The sequence below is a fragment of the Cnephaeus nilssonii genome, assembly GCF_951640355.1.
Source record: "Cnephaeus nilssonii genome assembly, chromosome: 13".
NCBI classification, from domain to species: domain Eukaryota; kingdom Metazoa; phylum Chordata; class Mammalia; order Chiroptera; family Vespertilionidae; genus Cnephaeus; species Cnephaeus nilssonii.
Genome location: NC_137084.1, coordinates 23874439 through 23890957, shown reverse-complemented (window position 1 = coordinate 23890957; position 16519 = coordinate 23874439). Strand labels below are relative to the sequence as shown.

The 16519-nt window shown below is 41.4% G+C and overlaps 1 protein-coding gene across 1 annotated transcript in view; it reads left to right on the top strand.

Annotated features, from left to right (window-relative positions):
- METTL15 (methyltransferase 15, mitochondrial 12S rRNA N4-cytidine) overlaps positions 1–7333 on the top strand; it is a 218887-nt gene extending 211554 nt beyond the window's left edge. Inside the window, exon 6 of the mRNA XM_079786927.1 lies at positions 7256–7333. Coding sequence (XP_079643053.1) covers positions 7256–7272 — 17 coding nt within the window. The 3' untranslated portion in view covers positions 7273–7333. The remainder of the gene's footprint in view (positions 1–7255) is intronic.
- The last annotated feature ends 9186 nt before the right edge of the window (positions 7334–16519 follow it).

Sequence of the window (16519 nt, the reverse complement as noted above, 5' to 3'; positions counted from 1 at the left end):
GGCTCAGCCTCCCCAATCACCTGAGGTGGACACTCTTGGTGTACCCCTTTGTGTGCTGGAGTCTTATTGTAGTTAAGCCTTGATTGCTGTTGGTACACTGGGAGGAATTGACCTCCAGGCCAATTGGCTGTGAGGATCAGCTGTGTCAATAATGGAAGAACTGCTGTGCTGGAGATACCCTTATGGGGCAGGACTTGCTTCAGTGAGGCTTTGGTGCTCACTGAGTCTGCCTCTTGAATGTGTCACTTATGTATGTGAGGAATTGAAATCTGGTGTCATCTCACACTGACCACTAGGTACACTGTCTCCTGGATCTCCAAGGGGGTGCAAGTCAGCTTACTGTCTGAGGCCACCCAGCTACAGCAAGATCTGCAGATTTCTCCTCTTTGTTTGGGGTTTGGAAGTTTTGGAGCTGTCTGACCCAGCTGCAGTTTGTTAGGTTAAGCTGCTAAAAGGCAGGCCATTCATATGCAAAAGCTGCTGTTCACAGCTTGGGTGGGGCGGGGTCTCAGGGAATCACCAGGACTTAGCAAACAGCAATGGCTGCCAGTCAGCCATTTCTGTGTCTCCGCATTTCTGCGTCCCCATGTCCCACACCCCAGTGCAGTAAACAATGATTCCTGCGAGCACCTCTGTGAGAAAGCCACCCTCAGTTTCCGACCCAATGCCAGATAGTCCAGTTTCTCCCCATAGGATTCTGGGTCCCCAGAGTCTTGCCGGAAACTGGAGTTCAGAGCAGTTGGGAGCTTGTATGTCCCTTCCAATTGAAAAAAACAGCACACCCAGTTGCCAACCCAATTCACGCACCTCCGTACCTCTGCTTTTCCATGACTCTGAACCTCCTACGCAGTCTCAATGCATTTTTTTCTTTCCTTCTAGTTGTAGAACTTCTACTCAGCCAGCTTTCCCGTGGTTCTGGGTGATAGTCGTTTTGGCTTTTAGTTGTAGTTTTGGTGTGGTTGTGAGAGGCAGCATGTATAGGTGTATACCTTATGCCGTCATCTAACCCTAACCCTAACCCTAATCCTAACCCTAACCCTAACCTTAACCCTAACCCTAACCCTAATCCTAAAAATAAAAAAGGACAATCATGTCTCCAGATTCTATTGGTTCCTCTAATTTAGTTTTCTTACTGGGACAGTTTTTTCATAATTTATGTTTTCTTTTATGTAATTCCCTGAGTAATTTAGAAGGTGACTTATTGTATCCAGTTCTGTAACATTCCTAATGGTGCACCAATAGTTATGCTCATTGCTTCAAAATTCAATGCATTATATTATCAATCAGAGTCTCAACAGGATAGCACAACCACTTTATGACTTTCAACAGAGTGAATTTAATTCAGGGAAATTTAATTCAGGTGATGGAGTCTCTGAGACCCATAGAGGGTATGGTAAGGTAATCCAAAATTAAACAGCAGGAAAGCACTACCATCTGTAGGCTGGAAAGATGAAACATGCCACAGAGTTACTGCCTAGGAGGTCATCAGAAGAAGTTGGAACTAAGACAAACCCGTCAAACAGTGAAACCAAGGATCTAGAGCTATAGAAGAGAAGCTATTACTGAGAAGCTGTCTAAGGTAAAAAAGCAGGAGAAGACATCCCTGGCTTCTCTCTTCCACTCTCTCAAATCTCCTGGAAGTGTCTTACTTGTCAAAATTCAGCTAGAAGACAGCCAATCTGGGAAATTGGGAAACACAGACTGCAGGGACAAGGAATGGAGCCAACTTACCCAAGCTTCCAGCCACAGTACCGATAGGAATATTGATTGTTTCCAAAGCATTTTCTCTGAGGTTCTGTGTAGTATCAACTATGTGATGCCTTGTCTCAAAGGTCCCACAGTTCCAATTGTTTACTTTTTATTTTTGTAAACTTCATAGAACCATCTGATGGAGACCATTGGAAACTAGAAGGATCTTTTAAAAACAGAAACTACCACCCTAACCGGTTTAGCTCGGTGGTTAGAGCGTTGGCCTGTGGACTGAAGGGTCCCAGGTTCAATTCCAGTCAAGGGCATGTATTTTGGTTGCAGGCACAACCCCAGTAAGAGGTGTGCAGGAGGCAGCTGATCAATGTTTCTCTCTCATCAATGTTTCTAACTCTATCCCTCTCCCTTCCTCTCTGTAAAAAATCAATAAAATATATTTTTAAAAATAAAAATAGAAACTACTCAATGCAGTTCTTGCTCACATCATTATGGATTTTTTAGGCATTTGACCGAAATATGGCCAATAATATGACTTTTGAAATGTTCCGTTTCCCAAGTTTATGAGCAGCAGAAAGTTTATCTTCCTGCTAGAATTGGGAACTGTTGTAGTAGGATCTTAATCTGAAAAACATAATGAAAAGAAAATACATCATGTTGTGAAAGCTATTTGAAACGTGAATTGCTATAGGACTAACTCTAAAAGATTCCTTAAGATTCCGAAAATCAAGAAGACCCAAGAGGAACTAAATGCTTGAATACATGTCTCTGCTGTTGGGGACCATGCCATTGGACACTCCAGAAAATGAATATGTGTTGAAGTGGATGGAGTGTGTGATTAAATCCCTGAGTGGAGTGAGTATGACATAATAATGCTTGACAAGTGCTTGAAGAGTTTAAATCATAAGCAAGGAAGAAAATGGTTTCCTGCAGCTTAAGGAGTTAGAACTTAAAGTACCAAAATAGAGTTGGCAAATGGAAACATCTCAATGACTTTCTAGAAATATTTCCTAATGGAGTCATACATTAGGACAGTAGAATTGGTTTTCCAGAGGGAAGTGATTGGAGCAGAGGTTTCGGAAATAAAGAAAAGAAAAGAAAGAAAAGGCATCTGAGAATACACCACAGGGAATACACCTAAGGAGTCTGCTATTATTAACTATCTCTTTTGGTTCCAGCATTAGAAATGGCAAGGGTACCTCTGCATAGTGCTAGTCAATGAAGTCTATGTAAACAAGTTATCTTATTTAATCCTCAGCTAAGAAACCAGGATTCAGGGAGGTTAAAAATTGCTTGTTCTAAGTACACAGCTGGTAAATGTTAGAGCTGAGTCTCCAACCCAGGCTCTCATTCAACCTTCAATACTCTTTCCACCACAGCACAGAGCCTTGGGGTCAGGAAGAGTCACTCCAGCAAATAGAAGCTATCATTGATATTGGAGGAGTTCCATGTTCTTGGCATTGATGTGGACTTATCTACAAGAAAAGGAAAAGACCATCCCTTTCTAAACATTAGGAAACTGTAACAGCCAGAGTTCATTGCTTTAGAAAGAACAAAATATACCACTCTGAGAAGAAGAGGTTTTATTATAGAGCTCGAGTTAGCATATAGAATGTATCAGAAACTAGAGTACTAAGTAGTCCTGCTATTAAAATTCGTTAGGTCTAGGACAAGAGTACAAGTAGAGACCCACGTAATATGTCTAAATACTTAAAAGTTAAAACAGTTTAAAACTGTTAAATATGTGCTGTGTTCACACCTTGAGAAATGTATATCCAAAATAACCTGGAAGGTCCAGATTGACTTTCAAGTTCTCAGACTCCTTTGGGTTCCTCACTAAAGCATAGTGGCAGGGGAAAAGCATGACCCCAACCTCAACCCCAGGTTCCTAGCCCTTCTCTTCCCCTCTTTGGCTCCATTCTGTGCCTCCAGTTACACTCATCTGCATGTGTGTAGACACTACAGCTCACATGTCCAAGCTCTATCCATGACTCCTGGCAACGAGCTGCCCTGTAGTCACCCTCAGACCTAAAAGTATCCACTCTGATAGCGTAGCCATCAAGAGAATGGCTCCAGGAGTGCAGCCCGCATAGACCCTGGAAGCAAGCTCTGGGTTGTTTGGGTAAGGAATCCATGGTTCTCAGGGTGCAGTCTGGGGCCAGAGGTCCAGTTAAGTATGTCCCATTGGCCCCACATACTTCTGAGTCAGTGTAAACAGAGGAGAGCCAGGACAAGAGATTATAATGTGCTGGTCCCAGAACAGGAGCCCCTCTTGCCTGGATGTAAATGTGGAACCAAGTCTAAGTTTTGCTTGGTCAGAAGCAATGCAGCCTGATGAATTGCACAACCACACCAAGGGACTTGTTAAGGGAAACCCAACTGCCCCAGACACCTGCTGTTCTGTACCTTTAATGCCAGGTACTGGCCTGTTGCACCTTCCTCACAGCTGCCTCAGGAGAACCAAACGCTTATGCAGTTGTGCTTGCCGGGAGCTCTAATCTTTTCCCATAAGGCTACCATCTCGCAATGTTGATTTCTTCATTTCAAGTTTTGTACAGGTATATCTTCCTAGTGGAACCTAAATCAGGGTGGAAACTTAGCTGTGGTCTGTACAGTTATTATTACCCAGGAAAACACATTAGAAGTGGATTGAAGTGAGTGACCACGGGTGACCAAACCTCTATGCAACATTTTGGGAAACAGCCCTTTATTGAGATACAAATAGGAACAACTTGAATACTTACAGCTTTTTTAGGGTAAAACCACCATTATGGGTTTATTGCAAATGACTATTTGGAGCACTCTGCCATAAAGGATTCTGAGGCTTTCTCTGAACTCAGTGATAAAAAAAGCACTTTTCCTGATTTTCAATATATGCTGTGGTTATAGGAGGGACCAGAGTTTTGAAGCCCATGCCATTTTGGGAAGCAGGACTACATTTTAGACACAAGTAAGTAGGCACTGAGTAAAGTTTTGTTTGTTAAATGAATGAATTATAGCTACAACCTTAGGCAGGAATTAAAGATTCTGTATTTTTCTACTTTATAATTCTAATCCATTTAACTTTACCTGTTACCAACAGAGAGTTAGAGAAGAAAATAGATATAAAAAAGGTGGACCAAAAAGGGTGACATTTGTGGAAATTAAAGAGGCAGAAGAGGTTTCTCATTTAACCAAGGGAAAGAAAAATGAAAAATGTTGAATGGAGAGTCAAAATTCTCTTGATTTTTTCCCATTTTCCCCAACGTTAGTTAAGGTAATACTACCCTAGCTGACCTGCAGTGGACACGCAGCATGAGAGAGAAAGAAGCCTTTGTTGTGTTAAGCTTTGCCATTTCAGGGTGTTTCATCACGATAGCATTATCCTGACTGATATTTCTCCTTTACTGCAACTTGTAACACTGACCATGACTTTTTATGAATGGCTTTGCAAAGCTTGTTTCCAGGTGTTATGTCCTCCTTGGCATTTTGCTAAAAATGTAGGCATCCTATCCACAAGTGAATGGTGGTTCCTGTTTGTCTTGTGGTGTTTTTTTTTACAGTTACCCTTTGCCTTCTTTAATTTCTTTTTTATTCTTATGCCAAGTATTGACAGTGTATAGGAACCTTGACCAGTTGTATAGCAGATTTCTTATCTCAAGTTTGCTCTCTTTTTGATGACCCTGATCTTTTGCATTGTTAATATCTGTGAAAAGAATCATGCAAAATATCACTCAGGTATGTTCTTGCTCCATCTTCTAGGTCCCAGTCAATCTATTGTTTTTCTCTTCTAGGTTCAAGAGTTCAGTTCTACTGGTTGACAATCATTTGTTTTCTTGAGAATTTGGCTCAAGGCATTCAAAGATAAATCAAATCACGAAACCTCAGACTGTTAGAAGGATGTCTTCTTAAGTGGTCTGCTAATATAGGGTTTAAATGTGGCCAGCACATACACAAACATATATTAATATAAATTAATTTGATTGGCAGAAGGCAGAATAATAGATAACTCTGGAGTTATATATTTGGGCCTGGGGTAGGATTCAATTTTATTTTTGGACGTGGTAGCAAATTTCTCTACCTAATTTTGTTAAACTTAGTGCAGCATTAACATAATGACTTTATGTTTCCTGAGCGTGGCTTCCTGGTCAGTGATGGGTAGGAGGGGCAGGTGGCTGGAATTAAAACTGGGACATAACCAATGTTCAGTAAAATGTCAACTATCTATCTAGAACATTAAGGAAATGTGCTGTTCTGGTTACAAAGTTCATATGTATAAAAATAGGTTCATTTAAACTATTTTTGTGAACATCTTTGAAAATGTATATAGACTTCACTGCTTTATTAAATAGAACATTCTAACTTGATCTTGTCCTGATGACTCAATCATAAATTATTCTAAAGGGCTATAATAGAGCCTGTTGAGTGCAGGGCTCTGTGTTTGAACCTCTGGGGGATCCAGGTTGGAGTTCTGGTATTAACTTTTCAGAGTTTTTCTGTCTTCATCAACTCTCAGGCTGCCAGCCGTCTCTCTTTAATGCTGCTGGTGTGCCTCCCTGGTGACTTGATCCCTTGAACTGGGACACTAGACAATCATGCTCATTAAATTTGTGCCTAAAATATAAGCAAATCGATTCCAAATGTGAGCCCCAGGGACATTCCTATGTGAATAAAGTGCATATGCTTTATTACATTGCCTTTGCCTGATCAGTGGCCCTTCCTTCCTTCCCTTCTTCATTCCTCTTCGTCTCAGGAAGGTAAGGTTGCTTCATTACTCAGCTTCATGTCAAGTGAAGTGTTTCTTTTCATCAGGTCCAGTTTGAACCTAGATAATAGCATATTGACTAGAGGTAAGATATCATAGTTATAAAGGGTTAATGAAAACCTAGCCATAATGCTTTTCATTGTTTTAAAATATGTTTTTATTGATTTCAGAGAGAAGAAGAGAAAAGGGGGGAGGGAAACATCTATGAGAGAGAATCATCCATTGGATTCCTCCTGCAAGCCCCCTACTAGGGATCGAGCTGGAAACCCAGGCATATGCCCTGATGGGGAATCGAACTGTGACCTCCTGGTTCATGGGTCATTGCTCAACCACTGATCTACACTGGCTTGGCAATGCTTTTCTTCTTCTTTTTTTTTTAAATGTTTTTATTGAGTTTATTTCAGACAGGAAGGGAAAGGGAGAGAGAGTTATAAACATTAATGATGAGAGAGAACCATTGATCAGCTGCTTCCTTCATGCCCCACACTGGGGATGGAGCCTGCAACTCGGGAATATGTCCTGACTGGGAATCGAACCCATGACCTCCAGGTTCATAGGTCGACACTCGACCACTGAGCCATGACAGCCAGGCAATGCTTTTCATTTTTAAGAGCCCTTTATACTGTTGAGAATGTTTTCCCTACTGTGATTTGCATCTGTGTCATTTTGTAGTCATAGTGGTTATAAAGTTGTCTTAAACTGACCTTGCTAATAAGTTGGTCTTAATTTAATCTGACAGAGAAGTAAAAACTGTGTAGCCTGTTGCTTGTTTTATTCCTTTTAAACATTTGCACTTTCTTTTTTTAGGCTGCATTGTATTGTGAAAAAACCTCTTGCTTTGTCTACAAGCACCCAAGGTGGGTAAGTACTATAGGCCCCTCTCTCCCATTTGATTCTCTGCATGGAGGACAAGATGGGGTAAAAGTACAGAGAGGTACCAAATATGACAAAAAAGTTAGTAGGAATGCAAAGAGGGGTAGAAAGCAATGCAACAATTATAACTTTTTAGACATAATTCCTTTTGGAAAGCATTAACAAAGGCTCTTGAAAGCTGTATCTTTCTTGTCAGTTACAGAAAATTTTATTCTGTGAGCACCTGGATTGTTAAAATGTGTGTGATGGTGAAGGAATTGACCCCTGCCAACGTATGCTTCCAATGGGCTTGTTTAGTGCTGGGAGAAAATGATTTGGCTACATACAGAAGAGGAGATGTGCTCCTTTAAACTCTTCCACTGACAGATGTGGAAGGTTTGATTTATCACATGAGGTCAAGACCTTTTGTGTGGCTGGGATCACACCAAACATTCTAGGCCTCTTCTGTGTGTCTTCTCCGCATTGAGCTACAACCTGTGGCTCCACTGCAGGGATGTGGGAGAGCAGAAAACATGTGTTTACATTTACCAAAGTAGTGGTGGAGGGTTATAGACAACTTGTCAGAGCTATAAAAGCTGGCCATGGAGTTTGCATGGCTGGGAGGGGAACATGAGCAGCCATGCAGAGCATGAAAAGAAACCACCACTAAATGGAAACCAGTCAATGTTTCCACATGACAGCATTTCTGCTGGTAGACTTGGCCTCTGGGGCTGTTGTCTGGGCTCCAGGCCCTCATGGAAGATTGAGGAGCTGATGAACTAAAGGAGCAATTAAAGCCACTAGGTCTGTCTCATGGAGTAGGAAGAGAAAAAGTTGGCTTTCCATCCACCAATCCATCCATCCATTCATTCATCCATCCATCTACCCATCCACTCCTCTGGTCATGTGACTCTCCTTAAATCTCACCCTCGCTTTTTCATCAGGTGAAGTCCAGACTCTTGAATGTAGCCTTCCTGGTCCTGCATAATGGGGCTCTGCCTTCTTCTCTGGTGATATCTACTATCCCTCTTCCCATCTCTTTATAGACTCTACACTCCTGTCGGACAGACTTCTCAGTCACTTGAAAGAAATCATGCCTTTTATTGCCTCTAGGGTTTTGAGTGAGTGTTTTTTTTCTTTCCTCTCCAGCCTTTGCTTCCATGACCACTATTGGGCCCCAGCACTGAGTGCTCTCATAGGACCCTCTAGTCTCCCATCAGAGCCCAGGAGTGTTACTATCTTTAATGCATCAATCTTCCCACTATATTCTAGACTCCTTAAGGGAATAGATGGTACCCATAATAGTTAGCATAGAGTCTGACACTTAATAAGAATTTAGCAAATAGTTGTATAAAAATGTATGACCAAGATTGGCTATACAGTATAAAGATTGGGGGTTTTGGTCAAGCTATTTGCATATGTATTCCAGCATCATGATTTATGAAATGTATGATTTCGGACAGTTTACTCCATTGGTCTGTGCCTTGGGTTTCTTATTACTAAATAGAAATAATAGTATGTAATTCCTAGGATATGGTTAAATGAGGTAACACATGTCATGCCATGTGCACTAGTGTATAGCACAGAGATTGCACTGGATTATATATTGTTATAATTAAGTATCTTCTACATACTCAGGGCTCTGGACTTGAACCAGTGGTAGAATAGAAAGTTATATAATCTAAAACCACTACAGGGACTGGCTTAATTTTTTCTAAACCTTATAGATGTTCTATGAGGCAAGCTGAGTACCAACCCCAACTCTGGGATCAACATCTGGGAGAAATCTGGCCCAGGGGCTCAGAACACGTTCTCCACGCTGCCCTGGCATGGTCTTTTCAATAAGCCCAACTCCTTTATATTCCTGAGGTCAAATCATAGTGTTTCTGTTCTGTTTCCTTGAGTCTTTATTTTTTTCCCCCAGGACTCTGGTGCTTCTGAGAATGGGGCCTGCATTTGTCACCAACACACCCTTTCTCCTCTCCTGATGACAAAGAGTCCTATTTCTAAAGTTCAGGTTCTGTTGGGGCCATGCTATCTCTTTGATGCTGACCTCCTAATCATAATACCTTTATCTGGAATGCTCCTCTGGAATGCCTGACTTTTTAGCTCCTCTGATGCTGCCTACCTGCAGTCCAGGATTCCCACCCTTTCTGGCCAGTCAGGAATATAGGTGGATCTGCTTCCTGTTGCTTACCTTACCCTATTCTGTATAATAAGTCCCTCAGCCTGAGACTCTCCTCTCAGTTCTATCTCGCCATCACCCAAACACTGTTTAAAGAGTCTGCCCCTCGCCCCCCGCCCCCCGCCCCGGCAAAAAACCGAGTGTGGGCCTGTGGACCGAAGGGTCCCGGTTTCAATTCCTCAGTTGGAAGGGTATGTACCTCACTTGCAGGCTCCCAGGCCAGCCTGTGCAGGAGGCAACCAATTGATGTGTTTCTCTCACATCTATTTCACTCTGTCCTTCCCTCTCTCTTCCACTCTCTTCAAAAATCAATGGAAAAATTTCCTTAGGTTAGAATTGAAAAACAAACAAACAAATAAAAACCAGCGTGTCTTAGGGAACAGAATGCATGTCCTTAAGTGACATTTAAAGGAGGTTGAAAGTCAGAGGTGCCTTGGAACATTGGTTGAAGTTGTCTGCTTATAAAAAATGTTTTAAAATTAAAAGGAGAATGAGGACATTTATGTCTCTATACCAACACTCCAGGGTAACAACTTATTGGACAACAGACAAACAGTGTCTCCAGAGGGTGCCCATCATAGGATTCTTGACTCTCTCCCAGCCCTTATTATGGATGGAGAAATTCTTCCATTAAAAGTATGTAACTAAGGGTGCAGGAAAGACTCCAACTTTCCACTGCAAAACTTGGCACCCATGTCATGGAGAATGTCCTTTTGTGCCATCCAAGGGATAATAATTGGGATGACCAAATTCTTACTCAAACATTACAGTCTGACATGGACAAAATAAGTGGTTTGGATAGCCATTGAAGATAGAAAATAATAAAGACCCTGAGCTGGAAAAGAAAACCTGCTGCTGTTTTATTTCTCTGCCTGCATGATGTTGTGGTAGTTTAATCAAAGTTGGGGGAATCTCTTTCTTTTTAAGGTATTAAGTATAAGGGCCAATAATGAATGATATACATATTCAACTGACCAGAAGTGGCCATTCATGTTTATTATTCTTTTCTTTCCTTGAAATGTATTGGAGGGGAGAAAGTGTTCCTTCTTCAACATTGTCCCTTGAAGGCAAAAGGGGGAATTTTTCTCTTTTAGAAAGTGATCTGGCAGTTTTGTTTCCATGATAGAAGAAAATAAGAAAGGGTTTTTGTGTTAAATCTAAATTTGAATTCCTCTATCATATTACGACTGATTGATCTTTTTTTTCCTATTATACATAATTATTATTTTTTAATTTCTTTATTGATTAAGGTATTACATATGTGTCCTTATTCCCCCATTACCCCCTCAACCTCCCCATTCATGCCTTTACCCCCCTGTTGTCTGTGTCCATTGGTTATGCTTATATGCATGCATATAAGTCCTTTGGTTGATCTCTCCCCCTTACCCCCACCCTCCCCTACCTTCCCTGAGGTTTGACGTTCTTATCGATGTTTCTCTGTCTCTGGATCTGTTTTTGTTCATCAGTTTATGTTGTTCATTATATTCCGTAAATGAGTGAGATCATATGATATTTATCTTTCTCTGCCTGGCTTATTTCACTTAGCATAATGCTCTCCAGCTCCATCCATGTTGTTGCAAATGGTAAGAACTCTTTCTTTTTTTTACCACAGCGTAGTATTCCATTGTGTAATGTACCACAGTTTTTTAATCCACTCATCTGCTGATGGGCACTTAGGCTGTTTCCAAATCTGAGCTGGTGAATTGTGTTGCTATGATTGATCTTTCTCTCACTGAACCTCATCCATACAATGGAAGGAATGATATTGATCTCAGAATGTTGTTCTGAGGATTCATTTCTGGAATACATATGAAGGTCTGGCCAATGATTAGTACTTCTAGGGACATAATCTATGAATTCTCAGCTGTTCTTTCTATTTAGGGTCAGTGCTCATGGAAGCAGGTACATTTGGGAAGAATGCTTTACAGTATGGCTGTACTTCAATATGAGTTGGTGAAATGTTCGTTCTCAGCAAGCATCTCCCAGAGCTTGTCCACTGGCTCATTTTGGTAACCTTTTCCCCTCTGTTTTTTGCCTTCTGCCTCCAGATATGCAAAGGTCATTGTTATCTGTGTAAATAACCAAGTTGCCTTTATATAGACAATGCCAAAAACCAATGCTCATTTAATTTCTTTCTCAAATTATATCCTGTTAGTTACTTCCTGAACACATGGAGAAGTTATTTTCTTACTAGCATAACAAAGTCCAGTGTTCTTATTCCCTCAAGGAGCTTCTATCAGTTTTGTGTCATTGTTGCTCTCATTCTCTTATTCATTTGTTCATTCATTTGTCCTTTTATTCATTTATTTTTCCTCATTCATTTACTCATTAAATATGTATTATGTCTATATACTAACCTGAGTTGTCATTAGGGGATTACTAAGTGTCCCAATAAGAGAGGAAGAATAAGGTAGTGTTTAAGAGGAAGTCTTTGAACTCAGAGGCAGACATTCATTTAAACCCAGATTCCACTGTGTCCTACTGGCTGACATTGGCAGGTCACTTCAAGGTCCCTGGATCTCAGTTCCTCATCTATAAAATGAAGGCAATATCAGTTCTTATTTTAAAGGTTGTTGTAAAAAGCAAACAAGACAATGAATGAAAATGAAGTTGTTAGTACACTGTGTGACATGTAACAAGCATATGCACTCAATAGATGTTAGCTTTGTGAGGGTAATGATGAGGATTTTTAACGACCTAGTTCTTCATGGAGGTTAGACTTCAGTAGGGGAATCCTTAAGTTCCCAAGGAGCCACTCAAGATTTTTCAGCAGATTAGTGACTAGGTCGTGATCTCCTTTGATGCCTTATTTTTCACATTTCCCCATCCACTGCCAGACCTTGGGACTAGTCAGTTTCTCCTTTGATTGTGTTCCATAGATCAATCCTTCCTTTTCGAGTTCCACTAAGAATCCCATCCTGAATGTGGTTTTTATTAAAGTACTAGAGGCCCAATGCATGAAATTTGTGCAAGAGTAGGCCTTCCAACCCCCGGCTGCTGACACCGGCTTCCCTCTGGTGCCCAGGAACTGGGCTTCCCTCGCAGCCCCGGCTTTGTCTGAAAGGTTATCCAGTCTAATTAGCATATTACACTTTTATTATATAGGACTAGAGGCCCGGTGCATGAAAATTCATGCACTGGAGCGGGGGGGCCCTCAACCCAGCCTGCCCCCTCTCACAGTCCAGGAGCCCTCAGGGTTGGGAGGCGACCCAGCAATCAGGGGAAGGCAACACCCCCATCACACCTCTGCTGCTGCCACTGCCTGCAGGGGCAAGTCTCGGCTGGCCCTGGTTACCTGAGCCTTGGGCCAGCCCTGGGCGGCTGGGAAGCCACCATAGGCGGCTTGCCTGCACCTCAGGCCAGCCCTGAGCAGCTGAGCAGCCGCTATCCCAGGCTTGCCTTTGCCTTGGGTCAGCTATGGGCAGCTGGGCAGTCACCATCTGAGGCTTGCCTGCGCCTTGGCTGGCACTGCTTGCCTGAGCCTCAGTCAATGGGGGGTGCAGGAGGACCCGCGGCCCCCGGCAGGGCTGAGGGGACTCCAGCAGCAGGCTGGTGGAGCAGCTGGCCCTGCCCCCACTGTGGGTGCCACCATCTTGTGATGGCATGATGGTCAATTTGCAGATTACCTCTTTATAATATAGGATTATCTGATTACCAAATATAATTAGACATATTTCTAAGAAATGGGTGGTCTCCTTGGCACCATCCTGCAGTGAGGAGGCTGAGTTAGGCTGTGATGGAGTAATCACATCTCTGAGCATGGCTATTTTCAGTAACTCAGACATGGACTTGTGGAATTCTTATATTGGTAATAGTCTTTCTGCTATACTTTTTATGTGCTTGTAAATTTAAAGGCTTTATGGACATTATTAAAAGATTAATCTGTTAACCAGGGAATATTACTCAAATTTGCCTTAATTAAACTTCTTCAAAGGGGACTTTTAATACTGACATGGCAAAGAGCTCCCATCTCACATACTGTCTGTATCAATTAGCTCTTACTGTGTAATGTACTCTGAAACTTAGTGGCCATGATTTTTCATGAGTCTACAAGTTGGCTGAATGGTTCTGCTGGTCTGTGCCAGGCTCAGCTCATTTTGGCTGAGCCCTCTCAGGCGTGTGCAGTCAGCTGGCAAGTTGACTGGGAGGGTTTGATCTGCTGTAGGTTCAGACAGAACAACTTGGCTCCTTCTGCACATCTCTCATTCCCTCCAGGAGGCTACGCCAGTGTCCAGGATTGACAAAGAGCAGGCAGAAATGCACAAGAATGTTTGCAAGTCTCTGCTGGTGTCAGATTTCGCCCATTGGCCAAAACAAGTCACATGGTCAAGCCCAGACTTTGAGTGAAAAAGCATGACCAGAACACATGGATATAAGGAAGCATGAAAATCTGGGGCTATGCTTTTAAGCTTTCTGGCCACAATTATTAATATACTGTCACATGCAAAACATATTCATTCCCATCCCAGCCAAACCCTAACCATCCCAAATCTCAAGTCATGGCATCATGCGTGAAGCCTAGTGTATTGTGATCAACACCAGGTCCATATGAGGTTCCTCTTGACCCGGGAAGTTATATACTAGCAAAAACAAACAAACAAACAAACAAAAACCCCCCCAAAAACAAAACAAAACAAAAGTCATCTGCCCTGTACATACCCACCATATGGTGATGAAATGAGAACAGGATAACCTATATAAATATTCCCATTTGGAAAGGGGAAGAATAGGAAGAACATAGCAGTCACTGTTCCATAAGCAATTTTGAACTTCTGGACAGATGCTGTCAATCTCCTCTCCTCTGGAGACGGGCACTGTTCTTTGATTAGACCTTCATTCTATTCCCTGAGAATGGCTCCCAGTCCATTGTTCTCCATGGCTCCTGGCTTGTCATTTCTTTTTCCACCTTCCTGGGCCACTTCTGAAAAGGGTATTAGGGGAAAAAAATCCTGCCTCCTGCCTTTAGAGAATTGGGGGCACAAAGCTCTTTCTACACTTTTGAGACATTTTTTTTCTAGTCTCAATTTCTTTTAGTTCATACCAACAGAACATTGCCAATCCAGCTGAATTAACAACACTGTGGGTTTCCTTTGAATGGGATGTGATTCTACTCTATGAGTTGAAAGCCACACCTTTAATACCCCTGTAAACCTTTCAGTGTAGTAGAGAAGTTCTCCTAGCCTCGCCTTAATGTTTCCACAGGTCTTTACAAAGGGCCTTATAGCCACACCTGTGATTTGATCTTTTGTCCTCAAGCTGTATTTTATTTTGAGAGGTTTTCTGTTCCCCAGACAAGCTAGAGATGAAAAACACTTTTATGTTCCCTGCCAGAAAATCACGAACCCTCTATATTTCCTCTATGTTCTGCTAATAATCTAGCTAGTTTTTTTTTCTTTAGAACATCTGCTTCTTTTTTAAACTTTTTTTTTCAATTACAGTTTACATTCAATATTATTTTGTATTAGTTTCAGGTGTACAGCATAGTAGTTAGACAATCACATACTTAAAGCCAGACACATACAATATGTTTCAGTTATGACAGAACCTAAGTGCAATACCAAATTCTTTGTCAGTTTGCTATTGTGTATCACAAACCACTCCAAAACTTAGTGGCCTAAGATAACTACCTGAGGGAAAGGGGGGGTGGAAAGAGGTAGAAGAGGGTAAAGGGAGGGTAAATGGCGATGGAAGGAGGCTTGACTTGGGGTGGTGAACACTATACAATATACAGATGATGTATTATAGAATTGTAGCCCTGAAACCTATCTAATTTTATTAACTAATGTCACCCTAATAAATTCAATTAAAAAGACAACAAACACATATTACTTCTCACAAGTCAATGGATTGTTAAAAGATTTTGCAGATCTGGGCTAAGCTCAATGAATCTGTGTTTTTATATCTGTGATTCATATTGGCCTTGGTTGAGAAGTCTCAGTCCTTCTCCATATATCTCCTACACTGAATTTGATTTTTTTTTTGAAATGCCTGCATGCAATACTATGTTTCAAAGCATTCAGAGACTGTACATGGGCTCATCAGGAAAGGGTGCTGTGTTAAGTAGTAATTTCAGTGATGGGTGAGAGGAATAGAGGAGCCACATGTGCCATGTATTTACTATTTCTTTCTTGGTCCTGAGGTCTTTAGAGGTGTAGATAAATTTTCATTTATATATATATCAACCTACTATGACATCTGATGCATATTACATGTCAATTACTATTTTGAAAGAGTAGTTGGGTAAATAAATGGAAAGAAGCTGCTCAAACAAGGATGCAACATGGGCTGAATCTTTTTTTGTTTTGTTAATCCTCACCTGAGGATATTTTTTCATTGATTTTTAGAGAGAGTGGAAGGAATGGGGAGAGACAGAGAGAGAGAAACATCGATTGGTTGCCTCTTTCATGGGACCAGACCAGGACCTGGGATCGAGCCTGCAACTGAGGTATATGCCCTTGACCAGAATCGAACCTGGGACCCTTTGGTCTGCAGGCTGATGCTCTAGCCACTGAGCCAAACTGGCTAGGGCCAGCTGAGTCTTTAGGCATGCATTCTTTAATCTGTTCAGATGTTTTCCTTTCCAGTTTTTCAAATCTATCCTATAAAACACTCATCCTGTTATACCTTTCCTCAAATAGCTAGGGCAGATTTGCTTTTCTCCCTGTCATTTCACTGATGAATGTTCTCATATTTGCATGATGAAATTTGCTTCAATTTATGGCTTTCTTTAAACCCTCCTCCATGGTGAGTTTTAGTCAGAAGCAATCTCATTCTTGTGCTTAGTATTCGTTTTACTACATACTAAGTATTCATTTCTCCTAGAACTAGAGTGAATCACTTAGGTATCCAGCTAGATGAAAGTTGCTGAAAATCATAGCCAGTGATGTCACCCCAACAAATTTAATAATAAACAAATAAATAAACACACATGCCTGTGCAAAATTTATCTACATATCCTTCACAGTATCCATCCTGTTTCTTCCAAATAATGCATTTGGTAAAATTTATGAATAAATAAATGAATAAATGAACCA